Below are 27,202 nucleotides of genomic sequence, written 5' to 3'. Positions count from 1 at the left end.
TCTCTGGAAGAAGACGGTGATGTGCACGCAGTGCTCGCTGAAGAGCATCGCTCTTTAAGCATGAAAAGTATAGTTTCCAAAGCAGCAGGATGGGAGACGCTCACGCGCGGTCATGAATCGTGGTCGCTGACTGGGTGTTGTTCCCACAGGGCCAGCCAGGGCCGGTGGGCCCCCAGGGGTACACCGGGCCCCCCGGGTTGCAGGGGTTCCCAGGACTGCAAGGCCGCAAAGGTGACAAGGGTGACAGGGGAGCCCCCGGGATCACAGGCCCGAAGGGAGACGTGGTATGTACACAGCTGTGGGTGCTCCTCTCGCGTGTGGGGGGTGGTGTCTCGGCCTTCCTTAAGTCTGTTTGCCTTCTTTACAGGGGCCAAGAGGTGTTTCAGGATTCCCTGGTGCCGATGGGATTCCCGTAAGTTTTTCATAAGATTAAAATTTAAAAACACTGTATCCATGCGAAACAACCCATTTACGACGCACAGACACGTCTAACTAGCCCCCCTTTCCTGTCTGTAACAACAACACCCGTGGGGCTATATGTGCATTGAAAAATGTTTTTCCCCTGGAACCCAGTTGTCTCTTGGACAAACTGCTTCCTTTGTAAACAGTCTTCTGGACTCGGCATGGAGGCTACTCTGCTAAAACTGGGGCTCCTGAGACTGCAAGGCCGCAAAGGTGACAAGGGTTAGGAGCCCCCTGTTACTTGTAACAAGCTGCGGGTGGCACAGACGGGCCACAGGGAGCCAGTCTCACACCGCGTTTGAACTCCAGAGCCGCCTGAGTAGAAAGCCGCCCTGCCGAGAGCAGGGGCTGCCCTGAAGTCTGTGCAGAGGCTCAGGTTCCTGGTAGCAACTGTGCAGAGAGAAGACGAAAGGCATGCTTTGTCCATGAGAAAATCTCAGAATGCAATAAAATGTGTTTTTCTAACCTAGTTTACGTTACTTCTTGTGGCACAAGAAAATAAACAGAGCAGCCTGACTCACAGCCTCCTCCTCGGGCCCGGGAGCAGACTTCCCAGGGACAGCTTCCTGCCCATCTCGGCCTCCGGGACACATGTGTTTATCCCACGTTCAGACCTGCTCCATCCCTCCGCAGCTGATGTTTAAGGACATCTGCCTCCAGAACTGCACACTCATGCCTATGTCTATACCATGTCAGCCTGCTCACACACGCATGCACACACGTGCACCACATGTGTTATCTGTCATGCTCACACACGCATGCACACACACGCACACACGCACACACACTCCAGGCTACACAAGTGAGGCTGCCCCATTGCAGAAGAAAGGGGAAGGGTATGAGTGGACAGCAGTCCCAGAGAACTGCCGCTTTTCCTTAGCTCCATGTTCAAGAGTTTTGCAGCAGGAGGCAGAGCTAAAGAAAGGCAGCTCCCCATCACCAAGACGTGAGGCCCGCATGGCCATGATCCATGGTGTCCCCTGGGAGGGGCTCAAACAGACACATCGGTGACAGTACACAGCTGTGCATGGTTAAGGAAATAACTTGCACATGAGTCAGAATCTTGAGAAATTGGCAGAGTTGAAGAATTTGCAGATTTCAAGGGTTAAACAAATAACCAAAGCATTTTCCTACCAGCTGCCTCCGATGAAATTGCCCATTTTTAACCCACTTTTTTGGCCTCTGGGGATTGTCGCTTGGTGTGTTCTTCTGGAAGCAGAAGTCGGAGCTTTAGATGGAGGGACCTTGAAGTTGGAGCTGTAGATGGAGGGACCTCGTGGGAACACACTGTAACTGATCAGGGTCGTGCTCATTTAATGTCAGAAGCAACTATTTCTCAAACTAGGGAGGGCATGATCATCACCTGGAGGGGTGATCATGGTAAGCAGATACCTGGTCATTTTCTCTGGAACGTCAGGGCTGCTGAAACCAGTCTCCTCGAGGCCGAAGTCTGAGAGACGCTCACAGCAAGTTAGCGTAAAGGCCACGGCTGTATCTGGGCGCCTGATGAACACAGAGTTTGAGGGACCCGGTACTTTTAGCTGCCTAGAATAATTTACAGCACTTTCCCACTGGCTGTCTCTTTTACATATGGTAGTGTGTATATGTTCCTGCTTCTCTCAGGGAGCTCGGACCAGTGCTCGGAGACAGCCTGGAGGGGTGGGGTGGGGTGGGAGGTGGGAGGGGGTTTCCAGAGGGAGGGGACATATATGCCTATGGCTGATTCATGTTGATGTATGGCAGAAAACCAACACAGTATTTAAAGCAATTATCCTTCAATTAAAAATAAATAAATTTTAAAAAAGAAGTCATAAGCAAAGTTGATGTGCAGTAAAATCTTAAGAGCTGTATCATCCAAGAATGCTTGGATGTTGAAGACAAGATGGACATTTAGCTCAATAGAATTGAAATTTTCCTTTGAAGGACAAGCTCAAATTAAGATCAGGTTGGCATGCAATTTCAAATGTCTCAGATCCAGTCTAGGGGAGTCAGGAAGGCCGAGAGGGGACCGATAATTCAGGAGGAGATGAGGAGCTCGGAGCCATCTCTTCCGAGAAGGTTTGAAGCTGCCTCATCCCAGTTACATGAAACCTAAGCCCCTGCGGGCTGGAGGCTCAATGGCTTGTCTATTTCCAGGGCCATCCCGGGCAAGGCGGACCCAGAGGGCCTCCCGGGTATGACGGCTGCAACGGGACCATGGGAGACTCAGGCTACGCAGGACCCCCAGGCCCCGGCGGCTTCCTCGGGCCCCCCGTGAGTATGGGCAGCGCTTGGCCTGCTCCACTGGTCGGCTCCAGAGTCCGGGTGGTGGAAATGCAGGAAAGGTCTCGCTTTCGGGAGGGCCCGCCGAGGACCCCCTTGAGAAACTGCCTTAGAGAAGGTCTCTCAGGAGGGTGGGCTGCTTCCTGCCTGCAGGATGGTGTTGGGGGCAGGGAGCAGGCACGTGCCGAGACCAGCTGTATACCCGTGGCTGCCCACCCTCTGTTAGCAGTCAGGATGGAGCTCCACTGCTGAGGTTTCTTGCCAGCATCCAGGCGTGCTGGACTCAGAGAGCTCCCTTTCCCCTCTGTCCTTTGCACATTAAATAGAAGGTAATGGGTTTGTCTCCCAAACATACCATCACTTCCTCCCATTCAAATAGCAAGAATAATAGTGGAATCATGGAACTAAAATTTTAAAAAGCTTAAACCTTGAACAGACTTCTCTATTAGTCATCGTTTTATTAGATTCTAACATCCTTTGTGACATGAAAAAACAGTTTTGTTCTCCAGGATATACAAGGTAGACTTTACTTTTCTTAGTGGAAGAACTGTCATATAATGATCTATTTCATGACCTCATTTATTTTTTAGGGTCTGTGCAAACAATCTTTTTGACAATATGTTACTACCTTATACCAATATATTCCAAATTCAGGGTTAAACTAACACTTTTTGGCAAAACTTTTTATTTAAAAAGCATTTTAAGGTGAGGGAAGGGCAGTAACAATCTTCATCGCGTTTCCCTGAAGCTGACCGAGTTCTGCTTATCTTCACGCCTCTGCCCTCCAGCCCCCCATTTGCCAGCTGTTTCTTTTTCATGTGATTCAACAAGCTACACTCTGCTCTATTCTGATATAATAGCTTTCGTCATCAATAAATGTATCCATCACTTTAAAATACGGGTTTTATGTGTAGATAGTAAAAGGCCTGTGCACTTATGTACCTGTATATCATGTCCTGGGCTGGCCAGGAAGTTCATTCAGATGTCACAGAAAGCCCAAACCAACTTTTTGGCCAATGCAATATACTTGACACAATCCCATTTTTAACGGATGGCCCAGGATGGGGATGATCTCTCCCGCAGATGGTACTGTAGAGTGTGTGCGTCGATATTTTAGTGTGCGAACTCAACGAAGACACAGATCAGCATTATCACAGAGGAAAGGGACAGGTTGGGGGAGGAAAGTATTCGTTTGCTGAACCTTTACTTGGGTTTCTGAAAATTAAATCCTGTCGAATATTTCTCTTTTAACTTTAAGAAAGATGCTGTTGGGTAAATATGACAGTAAAAGTCTCACCACGCGGTTAACGTAGAGCTGGACGTTCAGAACAGCCTCATTTGCCCATAAGAACAGCTGGACATCGCCCACAAAAGGGGGCAGGCGATGACTCCAATCACGTCACTGCGCTGAGTGCTAATGGACCGCTTGTGTTTTTCTTTCTGTGCCGCCTGTGCTCACTTAGGGGCCCCAAGGACCGAAAGGGCAGAAAGGCGAGCCCTACGCTCTGTCCGCAGAGGATCGCGACAAGTACAGGGTAAGTCGGCAGAGACGGGGCGTGACCGAGCGCCCGCGTACGCTCCCCATTAAGGGTGACCTCTGAGTGGAGCGGGGGATGCACAGTGGTGGAACGAGCCAGAACCTCCACTGATTCCAAGGCCCTCTCCCTGGCCTCCAGACTGTCGGCCGTCTTACACTAACTGCGGGCCGCCCTTCTCCTACTCACAACGGCCCAGCTGTCTGTGTAATGAACATCACCGAGTCCTTAGACAGCGGGTGTGTTTTATATGCCTATTCCCAACACTGCAGTAAATGCAACTAAGTCCACAGATTCTTAAAAGCTGAAACTCTTCAAACTCTTTCTTCTCAATTAGGGGGAACCTGGAGAGCCCGGACTGGTCGGCTTTCAGGTAAGTACTGCTTTTGCTAGAGAAGAGACCCAGGAGAACCTGAAGGGCTCCGGGCTCCACCGCCTCCTGCCTCCCTAACCGCCTTCTCTGTTGCCTGTCCGTAGGGGCCTCCCGGCCGCCCTGGGCCCGTGGGACAGATGGGTCCGGTTGGAGCTCCAGGAAGACCGGTAAGTTCCAGGCTCACGTGCTCGCCCGTGCAGTTGTAGAACATCCTCCTGAGATGCAGGCCGCGTGGACGCTGGTGAAGGCCTCACGGTGTGCGTGGCGCACGTGGTTGCCAAGACCACCCAGGCCATCTTCTGTCCACGCTGCCACCATCAAGGTTGAAGAGTGAAGACTCCACACCAGCTAGGTCAGATTTTGACCTGGTACTGGTCTGGAGCCCTTCCAGTCAGGCACAAGCTCTCCCAGCCCTACAGCTGAGCAACTGACAGGGGCCCATCATCCTGAGCAAAGCAGACCAATGTCCAGCGGGTCCATAAGGAGGAAATGGGCTCTGCTGGGCCAGGCTTTAGAGCAGGGGTACCGCACCTGGCATGGTCTTAGAGCAGGGGTACCGTACCTAGTGTGGCTATCAGAGCAGGGGTACCGCACCTGGCGTGGCTATCAGAGCAGGGGTACCACACCTGGCATGGCCTTAGAGCAGGGGTACTGCACCTGGCGTGGCTATCAGAGCAGGGGTACCGTACCTGGCGTGGCTATCAGAGAAGGGGTACCGCACCTGGCATGGCCTTAGAGCAGGGGCACTGCACCTGGGCACAGCCATCATGACAGGTGAAACACTGGCCATCAGTTAACCAAATGACCCTTGGGGCCCCCCTGAGTGGCGGTCTACAGGTGTTCCCTCCTCCTGCAAGTCTAATCAGGAGTGAGGCTTGGCAGCCAAACCCCTGGATTGAGGAGGGCCTGCCCGAGGAGGGAGAGTCCCCATGCCTGGCCACCTCGGATCCTTCCCACTGCAGAGGGCCCGGGAGGTGAATGGGCTCCTGCAAGGTGCCCAACTCTCTCCTTCTCCACGTTTTTTATTAAGACGACAAACAGGCCTTAAATTACTCAGGGAGAGCTTATGGCCACAGGTGAGAGAGTCCTTCTCAGAGAACACCACGCCCCGAGATTGAGGCGGCCGTGGACGGGGGCCGTGGGACCCACTTCTCGGCCGATGCAGAGAGGCAGTGGACACGTGTGTGTGAGGGCAGGTCCGTCACACCAGCAGCTGGGTGGGAGTGCTCGTTCGCCTCCGTCAGACCGCTGATAATAATAGCAACAAGTGATCATGTCTCCATAAAGCACAGTTCTCTGGGGCCGTGCTGGTCATCTTCCCCGGCAGCCCTCCGGCCATGAGATTTGGCTGAGGGGAAGGAGACGGGCTCATGTTTCAAGGTGCCTTCAGCCCTTGTACTCACACAGCTGCCAGTTTACAGCACACAGGCCCCGGGGTGGGTGGGGGGTCCCCTGCTTTACACACACAGTTCCTGGAAATAAGAAACAGCAGGGTGCTCCCCGCCTCCCCGAGCCGAGGTGCCAGCCCCCAGGTCTTCACACGAACCACTGAGGCCTCCACGGCCCCCTGCCTCCTCTACCTGTTTCTACGTCAACATGCCTGGCTCTTCTAAGGCACATGTAAAGCTTTTACCCTAAGTGTGGCGTTGATGGGGACTGCTCTGCAGGAGCACGAGGTGATCCTGGCAGGAGGATTACCAGCCCCGCCAAAGGGCCGGCAGTAGATCAACTCTGTGCGTGCTTGTCTGCCCGCCCAGCAGCGGGAAGTGCGAGACGGTGCCAGGTGGGGGAACGCACGGGAGGCCAGGAGGGGCTGTCTCTGGAGGAGCGGGGCCCAGGGCGTCGCAGAGGGAGCAGAGCCAGCGTAAGCAGGACCCAGTTCAGGTCAAAACCCTGAACTCAGAAAAGCAAACCAGAAACAGCTGTGCCCAGGCAGCTAGCAGACCCTGAGAACCAGACCCGACCAGCCCCATCCTCCACCCTCCAGCCCCGCGTCCCCGCCGAGACGAATGTGCTAGAAGGCTCTCACATCCTCCCCGGTGTGCAGAACACAGTGGACGGCCTTCCCAGGGCTCCCAAGCAGAGGCCATCTGGGTCCTGGGATAAAGAAAACAGTTGACAGATTTCTTTGTGTTTGTGCAGGGACCGCCTGGACCCCCTGGACCCAAAGGACAGCCAGTAAGTTACTGGGGGTACGGTGGGTGAGGGGAGAGAAGCAGGGCCTCGGGTGTTGCTGCGTCTCCTTCTTGACCCTGAAGCTGCCTGGCTAACAAGTACATCACTTGTCTCATGAGGAGGCGTGTATGTAGAGTTATAAGACAAGGCTCTGAACTCCAAGGAGGAATCCACGCGTGCCCCTGACGGTCACTGAAGTCATGAAGTGGCTGCGCAGAATGACTTGTCTGCAAGTCACCCAGCATTCCTGTGGCCGCATGAGCATCCAGCTGGCGAATGTGTGATTACAAAGGTGGAGCACGCTGGGGACAACCCCTGCTTCCCCATGACGTGCTCTCTCACGAGACAGGACCAGACGGATCTGGAGTTGAATTCGGGTTTAATGTGACCTGGGAAAGTTAAACAAATGTCCAGGACAAGCCGTAGGAGGCTGGCGAGGGACGTTATTTGGTCAAACCCCGACATGAGTCAGAAATACTGGGCTACCGTTAGGAACATTTCAGAACCACTCCATGGCCTGCATAGGGCCAAGGACGCCTCCCCCGCCCGCCCATTCCCAGGCCTGCCCCGCAGAAACCCCATCTCCCTGCCGCCCGGGGACCTCAGCTGTCACCACCCCGACCCCAGATCCCATCATCTCTGACTCAGCTTCCAGCTGCGGCTGGAGCTCGTTAAGGCTTCTGCCCGCGCCCCTCCCCAGCCGGGCTCCCCGCCATCCGGCTGCCCAGGGCGGGCTGGGAACGGCCCAGAGCCAAGAGATGCGGATGTAGGACGGGGCGGGGAGCCCCGGGGTCGCCTCAGATCCCCACTTGGCTGCAGCACAAACAGCCCCAGGCCTCCAGCAGGTCACTTCCTGGTGCCCTGGACACCGGCTCGCGAGGCAGGGGGATGTCGGGGTCCCAAGCAGATCTCATTCTCGTCTCGCCTGGCTGCAGCTCTGTGCTTTGATTTCCGCTCCCCAGCCAGGTGGGAAGGAAGCAAAGAGAAAGCAAACATTAGTGAAAGGCTTTGTTTCTATTTGTGGAATCTTGGGGCATCAGAGGTGGGGGGCTGTGTGGTGTGGAGATCGGGTGGGCTCCACGGGATCCCGCATCTCGGCAGGGACAGGAGCCCCGGGAAGGCAGCAGAGCCATGGGCAGTCAGGACCCGGGCCTCCCTGAGCTGCACGACTGGTCCCGCGGCCCACCTGGCAGGCGTCAGCCCTCCCACACATGCATGGACGCCCCTCTGGTGAAACTGTCCAATGCGCACCAGGGCGCCTTCCTGCTCTGCCTCTGAGGCGGGAAGGGTGACGAGCAGCTTGGCTAAACCCAGAAAACACCACCATTGAGACAGCTAGGGCATCTTTCTGTGAAATTCAGGGTTATTTTTCCAAAACGAGAAAGTCTGAGGCGGAAGAGAGTGTGAATCACGGCCCTCAGGCCGGGACCCCAGGCAGAAACCACTGCATTCCGCGCCCAGAGGGGCTGGAGCCCAAGGGGACCCTCTGACAGCCCGGCCTGCAGAGTCGCAGGACCTGGGATCAGACCTGAGCTCCATCGCCTGTTCGCCCAAGGAGGTGACACTGTCCCCATTGGTGATGTCCAGACTCGCCACGCGGCTCTGAGGACTGAGGGAGAGTTAGCAGTTAGTTGTCAGGGACCCTGCACTGTCACAGCCCAGGGCCGCAAGGAGGGAATCACTAACAGTCAACTTCTTGGTCATCAGGGTTTGAGCAGTAAAATATATAAGCAAGTGGCAATGTGTCCCCAGGGGTGACAGAACAGCTGTTCTTAGCCCACTGTTTTTCAGGTTTTGCTTAAAGTACAAAACGCAAATTCCTTAAAAGCAGAGCTTTATTAAAACACCAGTATATCATTTTTATGAACCCAGAATTTCTGTCATTTAAGGTTTAGTCTTACTGAACGCTCAGAGCGCAATGTGAGGGGCCACTTTCGGCAACTGGTGCAGCGTCTCGATTTGCTCCTGTTCCTTTTATGTGATATCAGGACTCAGACTTCCATTACACCGTTTATATACGGAAATAGCAAAAGAAAAGACGTTTCTTTTCCTTTAGTGTTAATTCGTTGCTGGGAGCTTAAGCCAGAATATTATGCAAGGATAGTTGTCCAGTGATGTTGCAGATGCATAGACGTTAGGTTTCTTTTTCTAAAAAAAATAACTATTTCACTGTGATTATTGTCTTTAAACTTACAGAAGACATTTGTCTTTCAGGGCAACAGAGGACTTGGTTTTTATGGAGAAAAAGGTGAAAAGGTAAAGGAAACCTGCTGGATTGAGTTAGGGACAACTGGGGCTGACAGTGACAGCCCACTCTGGCGTCTTCATCTTATGCTGATGTCTTGAGTGCTCTGCAAACACACCTTCTGAAAGGAGACAGTCATTGCGAAGTGTCCGGTGCCAGACAGGCTGCCGCGCTTATGATCTGTAAGCAGGGCTCTTCCAGACCCAGGGATTGAACGGCACCTCTTTCGTCTCCTGCGCTGGCAGGTGGATTCTTTATTTCTAGGGCCACCTGGGACGCCCGTTCTGATTTATTTCTTGGGTACCAGTCTTAAAAAGCAGTAGCTTAAAAAGTAAAGTAACTTAAAAAGTTCTTAGAAATACACAGCAAGAACCACCGAAACATTTGGCACGCAGACCGAATAACCTCCTTGTATAGAAATTCATCGTAAGGAGATAACTCCACTGAAGCAAATGCAACTGCAAATTGTGACCAAGCTAAACAGCTTATATGCATAAATTCTAAGTGATTATTAATGCAAGTGGAAGTCAAGTAATTTTACCTTACTATTATTTTATTCTATATGATGTTCTTACATTTTTTTTAATGTTTCATATTGGGGTACAGCCGATTAACAGTGTTGTGACAGTTTCAAGTGGACAGCAAAGGGACTCAGCTATACGTATACATGCATCCACTCTCCCCAAAACCCCTGCCATTCAGGCTTATATATGATTTTTATATTATGATTGTAACACTATTAAAATTGATATGTGTGTAATAAGTAATACGCAAAGACAGAAACAGCAGTTTGCGGTGGGCTTGTGCTTTTATTCAACCTCGATCGTGTCCTTCAATCTAAAGAGAACTGCTTTGCTAAACATTCACAGGGCGACATGGGACTGCAGGGACCCGGCGGGATTCCACCAGACAATGGTTACGTCGAGAAGCCCACGCCGGTGTACGAGCTTCTCCCAGAGCAATATAAGGTAAAGGGGCTTCAGCAAGACTGACGTGTTCCCATTTGAGCTAACAGAAGGAGGAGGAAAAAATGTAGCTTTCTTTGGTCGTATTCAAACAGTCACATTCAAAGTGGAAACGCCCTCCCCACCAAATTAGCAAATTACGCATTTGGAAGCACTGATCACAGTCACAGGAATCTCAGTACATCATTGTTCGTAATCGGGAAGAATTGGAAACAACACGAGGATCCATTTAAGAGTCTCAGCTCCGTCTTCAGCCTCTAGTGTAGATGGTCAGTGGTCGCAGGACAGCTCAGTGCCAGGATACGGAGCCGTGTGAGCAAAAGAAAGCCTGAGTTTTGCTGACGTGGAGCGGCCCTGTGGGCTTTTTGGGTCAAAGTCAGATTTCTGACTCTTGCAGTTTCTGTTAATGTTTTGTTTGATTAAAAGCATCCTCTTGGAGTCTAAATAAAAATTAACACCCTTCCCTGTCACTCATTCACTCAGACAGACCGTTCACCCATCCTGAGCCTTCTGCTTCGTAAAGACCGAAGCAGTGACCTGGTAGAATACTGACCTCGTAGGGCAGCAGAGCGGAGGCCGGGGTGACACGCACCATGAAAGGTCGTGGGAGCCAAATTAAAAATCCCAAACGAAAAAAAATAAAAATAAAAATCCCAAACGTAGACCCTGATCCCTGTCTCTCGAGCATCTGTCAAGATGGGGTGTGAATGCCGGGGGACGGACGGGAGAGGGCAGGCTGGACGCCACGGGGGACATGAGTCTGTGCAGCTGCGGTGTTACGAGCGACTTGACCACTGACAGAGACAGCCTGGGCAGCAGCCACTACGAGCCCAGAGGGGACGGTCGTGTGCCAGCCGGGCTGAGAGCAGGACAGCCATGAACCACCCGGCAGGACAGGGCCTCCAGGGTCATCGGGGTAGATCCAGCAGGGACTCTGGCTCCTGGGGGGACCTGACCATCAGCAGGGTAGGGCCCCCATCCAGTGTCAGGACAGGAGCCCAGGGTGGAGTGAGGCCAGAGCAGGTGCAACCCTGCTGAGATCATCGAGCGTCTAAATCACATTTCCTTGTTCTCTGCAGCTAAGAGGGAATGCTAAGAAGCAGAGATAGTACTTTGACAACAAAGGTCCATCTAGTCAAAGCTATGGTTTTTCCAGTAGTCATGTATGGGTGTGAGTTAGACCATAAAGAAAGCTGATCGCCGAAGAATTGATGCTTTTGAACTGTGGTGTTGGAGAAGACTCTTGAGAGTCCCTTGGACTGCAAGGAGATCCAACCAGTTCGTTCTAAAGGAGATCAGTCCTGAATATTCATTGGAAGGACTGATGCTGAAGCTGAAACTCCAATATTTTGGCCACCTGATGCGAAGAACTGACTCATTTGAAAAGACCCTGATACTGAGAAAGATTGAGGGCAAGAGGAGAAGGGGGCGACAGAGAATGAGATGGCTGGATGGCATCACCGACTCGATGGACATGAGTTTGAGTGAACTCTGGGAGTTAATGATGGACAGGGAGGCCTGGCGTGCTGCGGTCCATGGGGCCGCAGAGTCGTACACGACTGAGCGACTGAACTGGACTGAAGTGCAGAGGGAACGGGTCCCAGGGCTGGGCCCGGCCAGCCTGCAGGGGGCAGTCTGGAGCTGCAGGGTCCTGGGAGCTTTTCTGGGACTGATGGGTGAGCGCACCGATCGCTGCATTCCCTCCCCATTTTAGACTGAGAGAAATGGGGGACTGACATCACGGGCCTCCCTGGTGGCTCGGCTGTAAAGAAGCCCCCTGCCAAGGCAGGAGACATGGGTTCGATCCATGGTGGGGAAAGACTCCACAGGGCACGGAGCAGCTAAGCCCATGCGCCACAACCATTGAGCCTGGCCTCCATAGCCCGGGAGCTGCAGCTACAGAAGCCCACGTGCCCTGGAGCCCTCACTCAGCAACAGGAGAAGCCACTGCAGTGAGACCCCCGCACCGCAGCTGGAGAGAGACCCCTGCGCACCGCAGCTGGAGAGAGACCCCCGCGCACCGCAGCTGGAGAGACCCCCGCGCACCGCAGCTGGAGAGACCCCCGCGCACCGCAGCTGGAGACAGACCCCCGCGCACCGCAGCTGGAGAGAGACCCCCGCGCACCGCAGCTGGAGAGAGACCCCCGCGCACCGCAGCTAGAGACATACCCCCACGCACCGCAGCTAGAGAAAAGCCCGTGCAGCAGTGGAGACCCCGCACAGCCAAAAACAAAGACAGAAAATTATTTTGAAGGAAATAAACTTGACGTTGCTTTCTAAAGCCACTCTTGCTCAGGACTTTAACACGCTCCTGATGAGCCTTGTCCTCAGAGGACCCCCCCCACCCCCGGAGCCTTATTCTCTTTCACCTGAATGATCTTTCGCTATTTCATTATCAAATGACAGTCCCTCTGTTATCATTGGGGCTGTCCCCCAATTGTGGGCCCTGAAGGAAACTCACGGGCAGAAAATAGACAGCCTTGCAATCGTATCAGAATAACATACAATTTTGTCTATATTGTGAAAATCCAAGAGAAATAGCACATCTTCCGCCTTGAATTTTGAAGCCGCAAGGTTTAGGGAGTCGTTCGTTACAATCTGCTTCTATTTGTTGTTTGCAGTTTTATAAAATACTTTGCACCTTATGTCATAAATCCTGATCCTCTTTAAATAGTATTCGTGAATTAATGAGCATTTCTTGTCTTTCGTATCTTCACAGGGTGAAAAAGGAAGCGAGGGAGAACCAGGGAGAATAGTAAGTCAAGGAACAAAGATGCTTCTTCCGTGGTTCCCGCGTTCTCGGGGGCCCATCACAATGTTAGACTGTCCGGGGCGTACCAACCCACAGCTCTGGTCTCCAGTCCACTCGTTTGCAGCAGGAAAGGGTGATCGTTTCTCACAGTTTTTCAGAAAACAGTGTCAGGATGTCTTCTTTCTGCAGAGTCAGCACCAGCTGATTACCCTTTCCTGAAGCTCATAAATGAGCCCAAACCACTCAGAAGAGCAGTGCCGTGGAGGGAAGGGCCGGGCAGGCTTGGTGGCAGCTTCCTTGCCAGGGTGCAGCCGTGTCATCGCTCTGCCTTCCCTGATCTGGGTCCCGCCTGTCCCCAAATCCCCAGTCCTCCCCGTCACCACTTACCAGGTGACGATGACCGGTGATGTCCTGGGTGGGTGACCGTCCCAGCCGACTGCAGACGTCCTAGGAGCCTGTCCTGTGTGGAGCTGGAGAGATAGAGGCAGGCTGGTCGCAGCGGGGCACTAAGAATGAGCCCCCAAAGCAGGCAGACCGTGAAGTGTGGTTTCTCTGTTCTCTCCTAGGGCATCTCCTTGAAGGGAGAAGAAGGCATCATGGGCTTCTCGGGATCACGGGTAAACCTTCTGTGCCTGCTGTGCTTTGCATTGTCTGGTTTTAAAAAGGCTTTATTTTCCTTTCATTTCTTGCTAAAGTTTAGTTGATGCACAATAGCACATGTTGCAGATCCACGATCCACTGACTCACAAAGGTTCTGACATCCCAAAGGTGCTGCTCGACGTGGTTGGTATCAGACCCCAGCTCTGTTCCCCTGTGTCGTGCAGTGTGGCCTTGCAGCTTGTTGTACACGTCACAGTTTCGACCCCGGGAGCCCCTAGCCGTCAGTTCACAGCAGAGCTGACTTGAAAGTACAGAGGTTTGCCCCACACCCTGATCCTCAACACTCACTGGCAGGGTCCTGCCCTCCCATGGGCTGTCGGCTACGATCCTGAGCCTGCGTTGACCGACACGCCATTGTCACCCAGTAACTGTGGGTTTTAAGACCGTGCTCCCCCATTTAGAGGAGGGACGTGAACGGAACTCAGATGCAGTTCTGCTTGTGTTAGCCTGAATGACCCGGTGGTCGCAGAAATGGAGGCTGTCTCCAACAACGAGGTCAATTTCTTGTTGCCCTGAGAGTCCAAGAACAGTGTCCCTGGTAGGGCAGATGGGGTGGGGGAATGTCTTCTCTCGAGGCGGCTTGGCTGCTTGTCGCCCCTGGCCTGAGGGCAGACCGCCCTCCATCGGCCAGAGCTCAGTCAGCTGGCCTGGTCCACCCCCAGTGAGCTGGAAAGGTGGGCAGAGACGGGGGCGAGAGAGCCAGTGGCCTCGGGGCGACTGGCCACAGCCACCCAAGGACAAGTGTCAGAGTCTCCAAAAATCAGAGCGAAGACAGAGCACGAGGGTGGGGCGCTTTCTGGCTGTGCCGCTTAGACCGCGCTGTGTTTATGGGCCTCTCCACCTTTCTTTAAGTCATAGCCAGGATGCATTGGGTGAGAGAGTCGCTTAAATGATGCCTCTCCTCCAGGAAGGAGAAGGAAGTTTAGATGGCGTCAGTATTGTCATAGCCAAGTGTTTACTGACTCGGCCCAGGTGGGTGCCGTGACAGTGCCCTCCAGGAAAGGCCGCTGCGTGTTCTGAGCAGTCACCGCTTCTGTTCTCTCTCCAACCCAGGGTGCCCCCGGCTTCGACGGTGAGAAAGGCTCTCCAGGACAGAAAGTAAGTTTGAGGCACGAAGCACGATCCAATCCGGGCCTGAAACACCTTACAGAGGTCACATGTGAAGGGGGGCATCCCAGAAAAAAACACGCCCCCGTAAAACTTTCCCACATTTGCAGTAGCAGAAATGATGCCTCCCCGATCACGCTCGAAGCAGGAAGGAGCTCGCTCACATTTTCTGTCATGTGGCAGGCCAGCATGGAGTCCCTCCTGTCCCAGGCCGCCCATCACCCCCATCCCCGGCTGGCCACGGCCCCCAGGCCTCCAGCCTGGCCCTTCCTGTGTCACCACCAGCGTCCTGTAAGAAGGTGGCCAGCGTGGTGGCCGACAGTCCGCCTGCATGCTTCATCTACTGACCGCTCATGTTTTGACCCGGGTCTTCAGTGACAGCCCAGTTTGGTGTCTTTATCCGGGGTTCTGAGGGCAGATTTTTGGTCCCCTTTGTAGGAAGCAAATGTTCAGTGAGAAATGCCTTATGAACCTGGACCAGGTGCAGGCTGTCTGAATGCTGGATCTTCTGAGAGAGAAGACACATAAATAGGTCTTTTTAGTGACGATTCCTTTGTTTTCACCGTTCGCTGTCTTCACTGAGGCCCTGCCTGCCGCAGAGCCCTGGGCCCGTGGGCTGGGTGCCCGTCAGACCAGGGCGAGTGTCCTCACACGCCTGCAGTTCAACCAGGGAAAGGGGACGTCCCTGTGCTATTCTCCACGCATGTTTTCCGCCCAGCGCTCCTCGGGGGTTCCACATCCACACGGGCAGCATCGTTTGACCGGCTGGCCGTGTCTCGCCGGACACAGCTCGGTCAGCCTGCCTGGTCACCGACTCCACGGTCGCTCCAGGCTCCGTCCAGGCTCTGGCCCGTGTCATGGGACAGTCACTAGGCAGGAGGTCACTGTTAATATCAGAGAAGTTTGCCTCCGCTGTCCAGTCTTCACTTAGTATGAGAGTCAGTCTAAACCAGAGGCCCAACATAGAATACCGAATTAAGCCAATCTTAGTTCATTCTAAACAAAGTAGCTTTCAGCATGCATGCTCCTGGATTTCAAAATATCCTGTAAGGAATCAAATAGTGCACATTTTTATCCCATTGGCATTCTGATTTTAAGGGGCCTTAGCACATTTCTTTTGCAAGAAGGAATAAATTTCTAGATTTTTTTTAAGCTTTAAATACCTATCCAGATATGATGCAGCCCATAAGGGTAAACCTTGCCTTTCAATCAATATTCAAGGGAATTAAAATGAGATCATTACAACTAGAGATTTTTTAAGTCAAGAGCAAAAGTTTCTAAATGAAGAGGCTTCATGCTTCTAGTTGGCATTAACTAAAAATTTTCAGAACCCACCTTGGAAGATGGTTTTAATAGGTGGATCAGGTTGCCAACACTCCATCTCTCTGGTCAGTCTTAAAGTCCAGACATCGGGGAAGTTGGTGTGTGTGACTCAGCAGAAAGGACTCAGGACCCTCAAGAAGCACATCTGATTCAAAAGACTAACCTGAGCCTAAAGAAGTCCAAGACCTAACAACTGCTAGTGGTCTAGAGACCGTCGGGGGGTCAAGGAGCCGCTGGGCCCAGCTCCACTGGGATGGAGTGGACCGAGCCCACCACATAGGGTGTTCACACCCAAATGACCCTGTTTCCTCAACAGCCACAGGAAAAGGTAGGAAAAAGATAGGAAGAAGGAGCAGCAAGCAAGCTGAGACCTGTCAGCCAGACGTCACAGTCTGACTTTTACTCAATCCTGATTCAAACAGAGCAACTTTAAACAGACACGTTTGAAACTAAAATCAGGGAAAATTGACCACCAAGTGGGTCGAAGGTGATTCTAACCAATTATTGTTGATTTCACTGGACTTCCCTGGTGGTTCAGATGGTGAAGAATCTGCCTGCAATGCAGGAGACCCAGGTTCGATCCCTGGGTTGGGAAGATCCCCTGGAGAAAAGGAATGGCTACAGACTCCAGTGTTCTTGCCTGGAGAATCCCAGGGACAGTTGATTTTGTTAGATACAATGTACTGTGGTCACGCCTTTATATTTTAGAGATAAAATAAGCACCAAGCATCTTTCCTGCAGGGAAGCAGAGGACTGGATGGGTACCAAGGCTCTGACGGATTACCAGGACCCAAGGTGGGCTCAGGTCTCCTCTAGGGGGCGGGGGGCAGCTTTCACTTCCTTCCTCCGGGTGCTGTTCTGATCACCTCCTGTCCACCCTCGTCAGAGAAGCGGGAAGAGGGGCTGAGAGAGGCGGACGCTGTAGTGACAAGAGGGTGCGGGCCCCTGGTTCCCAGGAATAATTCCATGGGGGCAGGAAGGAGTGTTGAGGACTCGGGGCGCAGCTGCTCCAACTGTCAGGGTGCCTAGCAAGGTGGGGGGCGTATCCCACCAGGCGGGGCACCGCTGATGAGGACGGAGGGCTCACGGCCAGGCCTTCTGGGCCTGGCAAGGCTCAGAGACATCTAGGCGACTGGTGGAGTTTGGGTCTCACGGTCCAGAGGGTATTAGATGGGGTGTGGGCACACAGCCCCAGCTCCCCCTCACGGGTGATCCAATGGCACCATCAACGCGGAGGAGTCTGCCCACAGGCAGGCGGTCCCCTGGCCACTCCTGGTGTCTGACAGGGGTCTCAGGGTGAGAGGGACCCCTGCCCGCTCCGTCTTCTGCCGGCGTGTCCGGCTGGCAGCCGGGAGGCTGGACTGACTGGTGCGGGCGGGGAGCTCGGGCCGCAGCCTCCGCCTGGCTCCTCGCCCTCTCAGATCTGGAAGCAGCCGTCGGGTGCAGAGCTCCGAGAGGCCAGCTCACCTCCTCTCGTGTCCCTCTCTTCCTTCTCCAGGGAGAAATGGGTGACCGCGGCGCCCCCGGCCTCCCGGCCTACTCCCCACATCCTTCTGTGGCCAAAGGTCTGTGCCGTTCGTTCTTTACGTTCACGTCTCGGGGCTTTGGCGTCTGTTGTGACGACCAGAGCCAGAGCCGTGAGCTCGGGGGAAAGACTTTCTGAGCCAAACAAGGGAAACGCTGTTCAGCACTTAACCTCGGAGACCCTGTCTCATGAACGCTCCCTCCCTGTGGGATCAGAGGGGTGTCACGGAGCGCTCCCCGCTTTCCTCCGCCGGGAGAGGCTTTCGTTCCGGCCACCTCATGTGGGCTCTGGTCCTGCCACCCCCAGCGGTGCCGCGGAAGCCCAGCCTCGTGCCCGCTGGGCCTCTGTGGGCGCTGCCCAGCGCCTTCCCTGGTTTCTGCTCCAGCTCTGCGTGTGCGCGCTCTGAGCCTTCCGTGTGGCTGGCGTGCCCCCTGGATGTCCTTCCCGTGACCCTCCTCCACCGTCCCCTGCCTGCACCAGCTGTCAGGTCACCTCCTTTGAAGCCTGGTGCCTCTCTGTCCTCTGGCACGGCGGCTGTAGTACTATCCAGGCGCACGCTGCTGCGGGAATCGAATGTCGGTCAAGCGTGTAGCCCTGAGCCCGCACACGCACAAGCTCAGAAATATCGTCCACTGTTATTTTCATTCTCCGTGGTCCCTCGAAGTCAGATTTTCCCCCAGATAACCCTCCCATCCTTTGAGACCTACCTGTATTGTTTTGGTGTTCTGTGCCTGTCTTGTTTTATAATATTAATAGGAATTTTGTATCGACCCTGTTTGGGCTTCCCGGGTGGCTCAGTGATAAAGAATCTGCCTGCCAATACTGGAGACGTAGGTTCCATCCCTGCGTCAGGAAGATCCCCTGGAGGAGGAAATGGCAACCCACTCCAGTATTCTTGCCTGGAGAATCCCCTGGACGGAGGAGCCCGGCAGGCTGCAGTCCATGGGGTCGCACAGAGTCAGATGTGACTGAGGGACTAAACAGCAACAACATCAGCCTTATCTGATTAACAATGAGCTCCCTGCAGGCAGGGCCGCCACAGATGAAACGTTTGGACCCCGCGTGCCTCACGCGATGGCCAGGGCATCAATCCGTGTACCTCCAACGAGACTCTGAACGTCTGCCCTGAGGCCTGGACAGTGGTCCTTTCATCGTGGGCTCTCTGTCTCGGTTCCAGGTGTCAGAGGTGAGCCGGGATCCCCAGGAGCCCCCGGGGAGCCAGGAGCCCGCGGGGAGCCCGGAGACCCCGGTCTGCCAGGCCGGCCGGGCACGACCATCGGAGACGAAGGTACTGAGCGGCTGCGGCCTGGAAGCTAAGACGTGCCTCGGGTGTCCCGCGAGCCCCGCCCCTCACTGGTGCTCTGTCCCTTCGGCTGGCCCGAGCGTGCCTGCGTCATGAGTGCATTCGGATGTGCTCACAGAGCCTCTTGTGTCCTAACTAAGCTAGACGCACTCCTGACGATAATGCACGCCGTTCTGTCTGTCGCTTGGCTGGGAGGAGCACAGGCATCCAAGCGTTGTGACAGCTCTCAGGCCGTCCTCTGGGGGCAGGCAGAGGGGCTTTTTAAAGTGGAACGGTGCTGATGAAATATACCAGCGGCATTGCCCTTTAGGTCGCTGGCTGGACCATAAACCACTGGTCCAGGGGGGTCTCGGGGCACAGCAGCACTGTGGCTGAATCTCATAGGCTCACAAGGCTGTATCCGCTGTTGGGTTTTCAGATGAGAAGAGAGGCTTGCCCGGTGAGATGGGACCCAAAGGCTTTGCAGGAGAACGGGGTTTCCCCGCGCTGTACCCCGGCCCCCCAGGGACCGATGGGAAGCCAGGGCTCCGCGGTCCCCCCGGGCGCCCAGGACCACCCGGCCCTGACGGTAAGTGGAGGGAAACTCAAGGGCGGGGCATGCCAGCGTCCGGACAAAGGGGCCTGGTCACAGCTGCATTCTCACTGGGGTTTTTCTGCTGAATAATTCTGTGGAGTAGGCGGCGGGTGGTGGGCTGGGAGGTGGCAGGCCATCCAGGGTGCAGATGGGAAGAGCCCGCGTGACCACCCCCTGCCCTAGGCTGAACCCCACGGGACAGACTTGAGGCTCTGCCTTCTGGGCCCCCTCGAACCAGAGCTGCCGCTGAGCAGGTGGCGATGCTTGACGCCAGGAGTGGCTGAACCACCTGAAGTGGAGCATGGCAGCCTTGGGGGCCCGGATGGACGATCTGAGTCCTCAGACTGGACAAGCACGGCATCTGGACCCTGGTGCTGCCGGGCGTGGGGTCCCAAAGAGTCAGACACGGCTGAGCAACTAAGCAACTAAGTGTGTGTGGGTCCAGCTAAAAGGGAGGTTCAGAGATGAGGCTTTTGCCACTGTCTTCACTGTCTCTTGAGAAGAAAAACTTTCGGAGGCATGAGAAGCCCACTGGTACCTGCTCCTTTGAGAGAGGAGTGAGCAGTTACTTCTCTGGTTCCAGTTTGGCTTCTAAGTCACTCTGGGCCTGTGTTCCCGACTTCCCTTCAACTGCAAAAATCAGATTCTTGTGTTCTTTTGAAGAATTTCGGTGCAGATATTTCCCTGGAATTCGCCAAGTGGTTTGAGCAGCGTGGTCACTGAAATCTTTATTGTCCTGACATAACGTTCGTTCCTGTGCCGTCTGTGCTAATGGCTGTTTCTCTGAGCGCTACATTTCCGGAGTCTATGCTGTCTGCTGCGCTTTCCCTTTTTTGGCAACAGAACATGCTGTATTAAAAATAAAAGCATACAAACATGCCTCTTTAAAAGATGGTGATTGAAGGCTAACCTTGCCATCCTTCCTGTAACTAAATTCCATTCTGATAAAGACACAAACGCATACCATCTGGCTTCATAAATCTTACTTAGTAAATCTACAACTTACTCAGAAGTCATCTGTAAACACGTGAACTAATTTCTGGTCCATATGGTTAACGGAAAAAGGAATTTATAAAATAGATGGAATGGTGCCTGATAGATTTATCAACTTTAAGAGCACACAACTTAAATTCTCCTTGAAGCATTCATTTTACCCCATGAGACACATTGTTCCCAAATCACTGTTTAGAAGCAATCTCTTGTACAAAAAGTAGTCAAGCATAATGGCCTTTTAAAATAGTTCTGTGAACAGTCATAATTCAATACTGATGATCCTGAGTCCCGCAGAGCGCTCCCGCCTTTCAATACTGACGATCATGAGTCCCACAGAGCGCTCCCGCCTTTACCCCGGAACAAAACTGTTGGATCTCTTCTTCTTGTCTGCATTTCACCCGGTTTTCTGTGTTGCTATTGATGGAAACCAGAATTTTTAGTCTTTCGCGGTTACAGCAAAAGCAAACCGTGAAGGCAGTTTTCTTTCTGAACTAAGCGTCTGCTGACTCCCAGCTCCAGCTCAATTAACCAGGCTGACTGTTAGTGCAGTTCCACTGTGCTCTAGAATACGTCAGGATACGGCCAGGTTTCTTACGGCCACTTCAGGAAATTCGTTGGAAAGGTCATAGAGGCTCACTGCTGTTCTTTAGGACTCGCTTGCAATTATTAATTAATTTATCAGATGAAGGAAAGGCAGTGTAGGAAGGAAGGCGGGAGGTGCACCGTCCGTGCCCCGAAGTGTCTGTTCTGGCGAGACTTGCAGTGTGAGAACACCCACTGTGTCTCTGTCTCAGAGTTTAAAAGCCAGCGCCCCTGAGTTATTTTACATGGTTAAATAACTCCCTGTAATACTAGCTTCTCCTAACTCATCAGAACTTGGAGACATAGCATAAAGCCCTCAGTCCACTGCTAGGCTGACAAGCTCTTGACCTGGTCCCCAGTGCCCATGGAGCCTGGGTACCGTTCACCCCATCAGAGCGCCCTGGCTGGCACCCCTTCCACACACTCTTTGCTGGCTCGCTGTCTCTCTCCTTCCTTCTTCCCCGCCACCATCCCGTGGAGGATGGAATTCCTTGCCGATATCTCTCCACCCAGCAGACTCCTGCTTTGATGGAGTTTAATACCATGATGTACAAACTGTCTCCACCTGCATCCCTGTTGCCAGAATCTTGGCTCCCTGTCCACTGATGCCAAATAGAAATACAGTTTGGAGGAAATAGAAAAGAGTGCCTTATTATTTTTGCCAGGCAAAAGGGAAACAGAAGGCTAGTGCCTCGAGAACTGCGCCCCGCCTTTCTCAAGAATAAGGAGAGGTTTTATAGCCTCTTGAAGGTCTTGCTTTTTTTTTTTCTGCAAAGTTTCAAAATGGCCACAGCTGGCATCAGGCAACTCAGGAACCGGGTCCAGTGTCCCTGAAGCTATCGGCCCCCGACCTTCTCTCTGAAATGCAGAATGCTACGAGAGAGTGTGGAGCGGGGGATGCCAGGTGCAGTGTCATCTGTGTGGAGTCAGAGGGTGATCAGCCTCGTGAAGGACAGGGCCGCTCCCAGCGTTTGTGAGCAGTAAGAGCTGGCGAGTAACCACGGCTGTTTATGTCCTGCCGGCCTGTTGGGCTTGCACTCGCCAAAGCTGTTCGTGCATTTCTGTTTTGCGGCGACGTCCCGCCTAGTCCTGTACCCTGAGCCGCAAGCTCCTCCCGGCAGTTAACTGGACACCTTGTCACCACTGCGTGACTCAGGCATCTCCAGCTTCGTGAGCCCTCAGCTGGACTCAGGGTCTCCCCTCCCCAGCCTCCCCGCAGCCAGCGCGCTCCGTGCCGGGGCCTCGCCCAGCTCCACCGACAGGGACCTCGAGCCAGACCCTGGGCACCAGACCTGCCCTGGTGCTTCTCAGGAATGTTCAACCCCGTTCCCACCACGAGATGGCACTCCGCTCAAGTGGGATGCGGAGCATTTTCTGGGCTTTTGGAGTCTATTTCCTAACACGGTAGCTCAGATGTCCTCGCTTGGAATGGTCAGAGCCTTACAGATGGGCAGGACGCCTGAAGGGCCCCCATCCTAGTGAGGGGGGAAGGTGGGGAGGGGTGGATCACAGGTTATCCACACGGTTACACGTGCGTGTGTGGACGTGTGTGCCCAAAGGAGTGGAAGTTCCTGGGGCCTGCAGGGAGGGGCATGCGCAGGCACACCTGTTCCAGGCCAGGCAGAACAGAGAGGAGCTCCCCTTAACGCCTTTCAGGGTTTGGTTTTGCTCTGGGTTTCTGTCTCTCTGGGAACCAGAGGTTGTGGTGGGCTCAAGTCTTTAACACATAAGTAAAATACGTGATTAAGAACAGTCTAACTCTTCTTTGGACTCAGCTTTTCTGAAAAGTAAAGATGTCTATTTTCAGACTTTAATGGAAAAACTGAAATCACAGGTGTCCGTGTGTCTTTCCAACCCTGGAGGCAGAGGCCGCAGAAAGGAAGTCTCCGTGTCTTTCTGGGAGCGCTTGGGCTGGAGTTGGGCGGGGGTGGTCGTCGTCTGTCGGGGGATACGGCTGTAAACCTCCCCTCGCAGGAAGCCGATGGCGGGCCCTGGGCTGAGCTGATGTGCCTTCCTTGCGGGTCTTCCCCCTCAGGTTTCCTGTTCGGCCTGAAAGGATCAAGAGGAAGAGGGGGCTTCCCCGGCTCCTCCGGGTTCCCCGGGGCTCGTGGACAGAAAGGATGGAAAGGTGAGGCTGGCTGGGGCTGGGGGCGGGCGCTGCCTGGCCCTCCTGCGACAGCCCACCCCCTGCCGGTTCCGAGATGACGATAAGACCCCAACCCCGCTCCCCGCCAGGGGTGTGAGGACCAGAGTGGGCGCGTCCTGCAGTGCGGCCCTCCCAGCCCAGCCCCTGCCTGCCGTGCCCTCCTGCCCCCTGCAGAGCCACAGGAGGCTTGTACCTGCACGTTGCAGATCAACAGCACGGCACCCTGTCTCCCCCACATTGCAGGTGACGCCGGCGACTGTAAATGTGCAGATCAGTTCATCAGGGGTCCTCCAGGGCTGCCAGGACTCAAGGGCTTTGCAGGTGCCAACGGGCAGCCTGGCAGTAAAGGCAGCCCAGGAGACCCCGGCCCGCACGGCAACCCCGGATTCTCCGGATTCAAGGTGAGAGACCAGCTCCAGCAGGAGATGGTGAGACGGCCCTGACACCTGCCCCCGCGCCCCCCCGCCCAGCTGTCACTTACTGAATCATACCCGCCAGACCAGCAGCACTTAAGGCACCCCGGGTGCGATTCAAAAAAAGCCGCCTGTTCCCAGAGACACTTAAGTCTCTTCCTGGTGGGGACGTGAAGTGGGGCAGCCCTTGTGGAAAAAAAACAGCTTGATGTTTCCTCAAAAGGTCACACATAGAGGGCTCACGTGGCCCGGAAAGTGCCCTCCTAAGTACAGACCCAGGAGACTGAAAGCACGTGTCCACCCCGAAACTGGCCCTTTAACGTTCACAGCGGCATTCATGCACTAGCTGGAAAGTGTAAACAGCCCCAGCGCCCAGAAGCGCTAAATGGATAGAGCAGACGTGGCATCCCCACCAGATGCAGCATCATTCATTCATCCAAAGGGACTGAGGTGCTGACGCGTGCCACAGTGGGGTACCCTCAGAAACACCATGCCAAGTGGATTAAGACAGACACAGTAGAACAGCTATCATATGATACCATTCCTGTGAAGTGTCCAGAACAGGGCCCTCCAGACAGAAAGTAGGTTAGTGGTTGCCAAGGGTTGGAAGGAGGGAGAATGGGAGTGACTGATTCTTTTTGGGGTGATGAAAATGGTCTGGAATTAGGTGATAGTGATGGTTGCATAACTTTGTGAAAATACTTTAAAAAAAAAAAACAACCCACCCTGAATTGTATGCTTTAAAATAATTAATCTTATGTGAGTTATATCTCAAAAAAAGAAACCCATCTATACTTCAGATTTAGTGTTTTATGAAGGCTCCCTTCACTCCATAAAAAGCGAGACGTCCAAGTAAATCATGAATGCACTTTGGATGAATGTGTGGAATTTTCTGCCTGTGGATTCCAGCTAAGTGGGCCTCATTTCACACCTTAAGAAAAGATGGTCCGGAGTAGGTCTTTATTTGTGGCAGGTTTGAACTCACTAGTGATTTCAAACCGAATTTCAGGGGGAAACAAACAATTTTTTATTTATTTTTTACTTAAAAGAACTGCGGGACATTTATACAGTGGAAAGTCTAGCATTTTATATGTTCAGCATTAGAGGAATGTTTGCTCAGGACACCTGGCCAAGGATGCTTAGAACCACCTGGTGAGGTGTCAAGATGCTGGCGGCATGCAGCCCCTCAAGCTGCGGGTGCAGAGGGTCATTGCTCAAACTGCTTCGTGCTGAGGGAGCTTTATGGGTGAAAATGAGGCCTAAAGCCCTCTCTGCTCCATTCTCTGGGACTTCCCAGAAGACAAGTGCTTTTATCCAACTGGACATCGTAGGTGCTACATTTCCTGCTAGTTTAAAAATGACATCATCTCCAAATCCTGGCTAAGCAAGTAGAAGTTGCTGAAGTATTCAGAACAAGTGTGCATGGTGCGAATCCAAACCGCGCAACGGGGGAGCTGGTAGGACGTTCGATTCTCTGTAAAGTGATGGAGTATTCCGAGAAGTCAGGTGGATCTCATTTTATGCACATGGAATGTCTAAAGTCTCCCACGAGCGTATGCTTTCCCCAGCTGTGTTGCATGCATCCCCACAGCACCTGCATTCAAACGTGTCAGGTACTGTGCTTTGTTGTTCAGTCACTAAGTCGTGTCTGATTCTTTGTGACCCCACGGGCTGTAGCCCACCAGGCTCCTCTGTCCATGGGATTCTCCAGGCAAGAGTACTGGAGTGGGTTGTCATTCCCTTCTCCAGGGGATCTTCCCCACCCAGGGAATGAACCTGCGTCTCCTGCATCTGCAGACAGATTCTTTACCACTGAGCCACCTCTTGTGTTTGATTGTATGCTTGTGTATCTGCAGCAGGAAAGCCTCAGACAGTTTGTGTGTGTGGTTTAATATCCATACTGATAGGATCTGCCAGAGCGCCTCAAATATGGAAGTCGGTTAGTAAATGAACCCATGCGTCCATCCACTTGCCCAGCACCTCCTAGTTACGCCCTGCCCGTGTGGGAGACTTTGTTCTAGATACAGATAGAATGTCACCCTTTTCTGCAAAGAACAAAATTGAAAAATCAAGTATCTGTGGGCTTTTTAAGGAGAAAAGAACATTTCATTTGAAACATTCCATTTAATTAAACCAACGCTTAAAGCTCCCATATTCTTGCAAATTCCAGCAACCGAGAGTTGCCCCAAACTAGCATATCATGAACATTAAAATGCATCCTGGGACTTCTCTGGTGGTCAAGTAGCTAAGACTCTGAACTCCCAGTGCAGGGGGCCAAGGTTCCATCCATCCCTGGTCATGGAACTAGATCCCACGTGCCACAACTAAGAGTTCTGGCGTGCTGAAACTAACTACTAAATAATTATTTTTAATGCATCCTGAAACATTCATCTGCTCATTTCTGCTCACTGAAAGACCTAAACTAGATTTTACAGCTTAAAATGTGAATGTCCCCAACTTGAGTTGTCTCTAAAGTATGATTTTTTTTTCCAACCTTGATTTCAGTTAGGAAGACAAGCTATAGATTAAATACTCTTATTGTTCCATACTGAATGATCACAAACATCCATTGTTCATACCTGGCGGCTTACTATTTGCCCATATTCTACAAATTTGTAGTTGAGTTAGCAGCCTTGAAGTCATGGCAGAGGATCACTTCTCCAAAGTTAGAGTTTGAGACTGTGGATGGCGTTTCTGCAGCCCTGGGCTGGGCTCTGAGAGTCTTCCTGACAAGCTCCCGGGGAGGCCGGGGCTGCCCACCTGCGGACCCACACGTTGAGCAGCAAGGTTCTTACTTTCTGCATCCAGCCATGTGTGGCTACGTCCCTTAATTTTTAGCTACTTAAAATTTTACAGTCAGCATCTGAGTTCCACTGGCCCCATTCAAGTGCCCCGTGGCCACTGGTGGTTGGTGGCCGTGGCACTGGGCAGCCAGGACAGAAGTGTCCGGCTCTGGGCTTGATGCCAGGTAAAGGCCCTCAAGTTGTAGGAACGGGAATTGTTGTCTTCTCGGAGGCCCTGAACAGGGTGGAGAAAGAAGGAACTGTGTGTTTGCTTCCATAGGGAGCCCCTGGTAACGTCGGTCCTCCCGGGCCCAAAGGGATGAAGGGAGACTCCAGGACCATCACCACCAAAGGTGAGTCTCTGAGGGCAGCAGGTCTAAGACCGTTCGCCCTGGAAGGGTAGACTCACGCCGTGCTCCTCCCCCAGGTGAGCGGGGCCAGCCAGGCGCCCCAGGCGTGCCAGGGCTCAAAGGTGCCGACGGCATCCCAGGACCACCCGGGCTCGATGGGTTCCACGGGCTCCCGGGCCCTCCCGTGAGTACCTCGGGGAGTTGGGGGGGAGCGGAGAGGGGGCTCGGCCCTCACCCCCATCAGCCGCGTTCTCACACACCTGAGCGTCAGAGGTGCTCACCAGCCCGACACCCTCCCAGCTTAACCTGTCCGCTCGTGATGAGCAGGAATCATAGTTGTTAAAGAAACGGTGGGGTTGAAGCCAAGCCCAGCGTGAACATTTGAAAGAAAGGGAGGCGATAAACACTCCTCCTGCCGTCAGGTAGCAAGAGACGCCCACCCCCCAACTCCCTGCCCCCTGCCAACCAGATAGTCCTAGACGGAGGGGGACACTTTTCCAGGATTGCTTGTGAAACACACAGCTTTGTTTTTGCAACACACACACAACCGTGTTGCAAAAGAGTGTGTGTGATAGAGGCAGAGCCCCCAGCCTCCTTTCTGCGGGAAGACGGAGGGCAGACGGCGAGGGGTGGGTGGACACGGACACCAGAGTCCTGCTCCCCACCCCGAGCTC

General features: G+C 53.5%; 1 protein-coding gene across 1 annotated transcript in view; it reads left to right on the top strand.

The window, feature by feature from the left end:
* The window catches only part of COL4A2 (collagen type IV alpha 2 chain), a 160,928-nt gene that overhangs the window by 108,289 nt on the left and 25,437 nt on the right, over positions 1-27,202 (top strand). The window contains exons 5-24 of the mRNA XM_055426708.2: positions 150-284; positions 368-412; positions 2,599-2,715; positions 4,188-4,259; positions 4,597-4,632; positions 4,737-4,799; positions 6,775-6,810; positions 9,022-9,063; positions 9,922-10,020; positions 12,737-12,772; positions 13,336-13,386; positions 14,483-14,527; positions 16,601-16,654; positions 17,358-17,424; positions 18,562-18,672; positions 19,106-19,255; positions 22,872-22,964; positions 23,226-23,383; positions 26,459-26,531; positions 26,606-26,712. Coding sequence (XP_055282683.2) covers positions 150-284; positions 368-412; positions 2,599-2,715; positions 4,188-4,259; positions 4,597-4,632; positions 4,737-4,799; positions 6,775-6,810; positions 9,022-9,063; positions 9,922-10,020; positions 12,737-12,772; positions 13,336-13,386; positions 14,483-14,527; positions 16,601-16,654; positions 17,358-17,424; positions 18,562-18,672; positions 19,106-19,255; positions 22,872-22,964; positions 23,226-23,383; positions 26,459-26,531; positions 26,606-26,712 — 1,590 coding nt within the window. The remainder of the gene's footprint in view (positions 1-149; positions 285-367; positions 413-2,598; positions 2,716-4,187; positions 4,260-4,596; positions 4,633-4,736; positions 4,800-6,774; positions 6,811-9,021; positions 9,064-9,921; positions 10,021-12,736; positions 12,773-13,335; positions 13,387-14,482; positions 14,528-16,600; positions 16,655-17,357; positions 17,425-18,561; positions 18,673-19,105; positions 19,256-22,871; positions 22,965-23,225; positions 23,384-26,458; positions 26,532-26,605; positions 26,713-27,202) is intronic.

This window comes from Moschus berezovskii, chromosome 13 (assembly GCF_049115385.1).
Source record: "Moschus berezovskii isolate FMDL1 chromosome 13, NW_MosBer_1.0, whole genome shotgun sequence".
Lineage (NCBI taxonomy): Eukaryota > Metazoa > Chordata > Mammalia > Artiodactyla > Moschidae > Moschus > Moschus berezovskii.
Note: the sequence above shows the minus strand (reverse complement) of the source record. Positions and strands in the feature narration are given on the sequence as shown.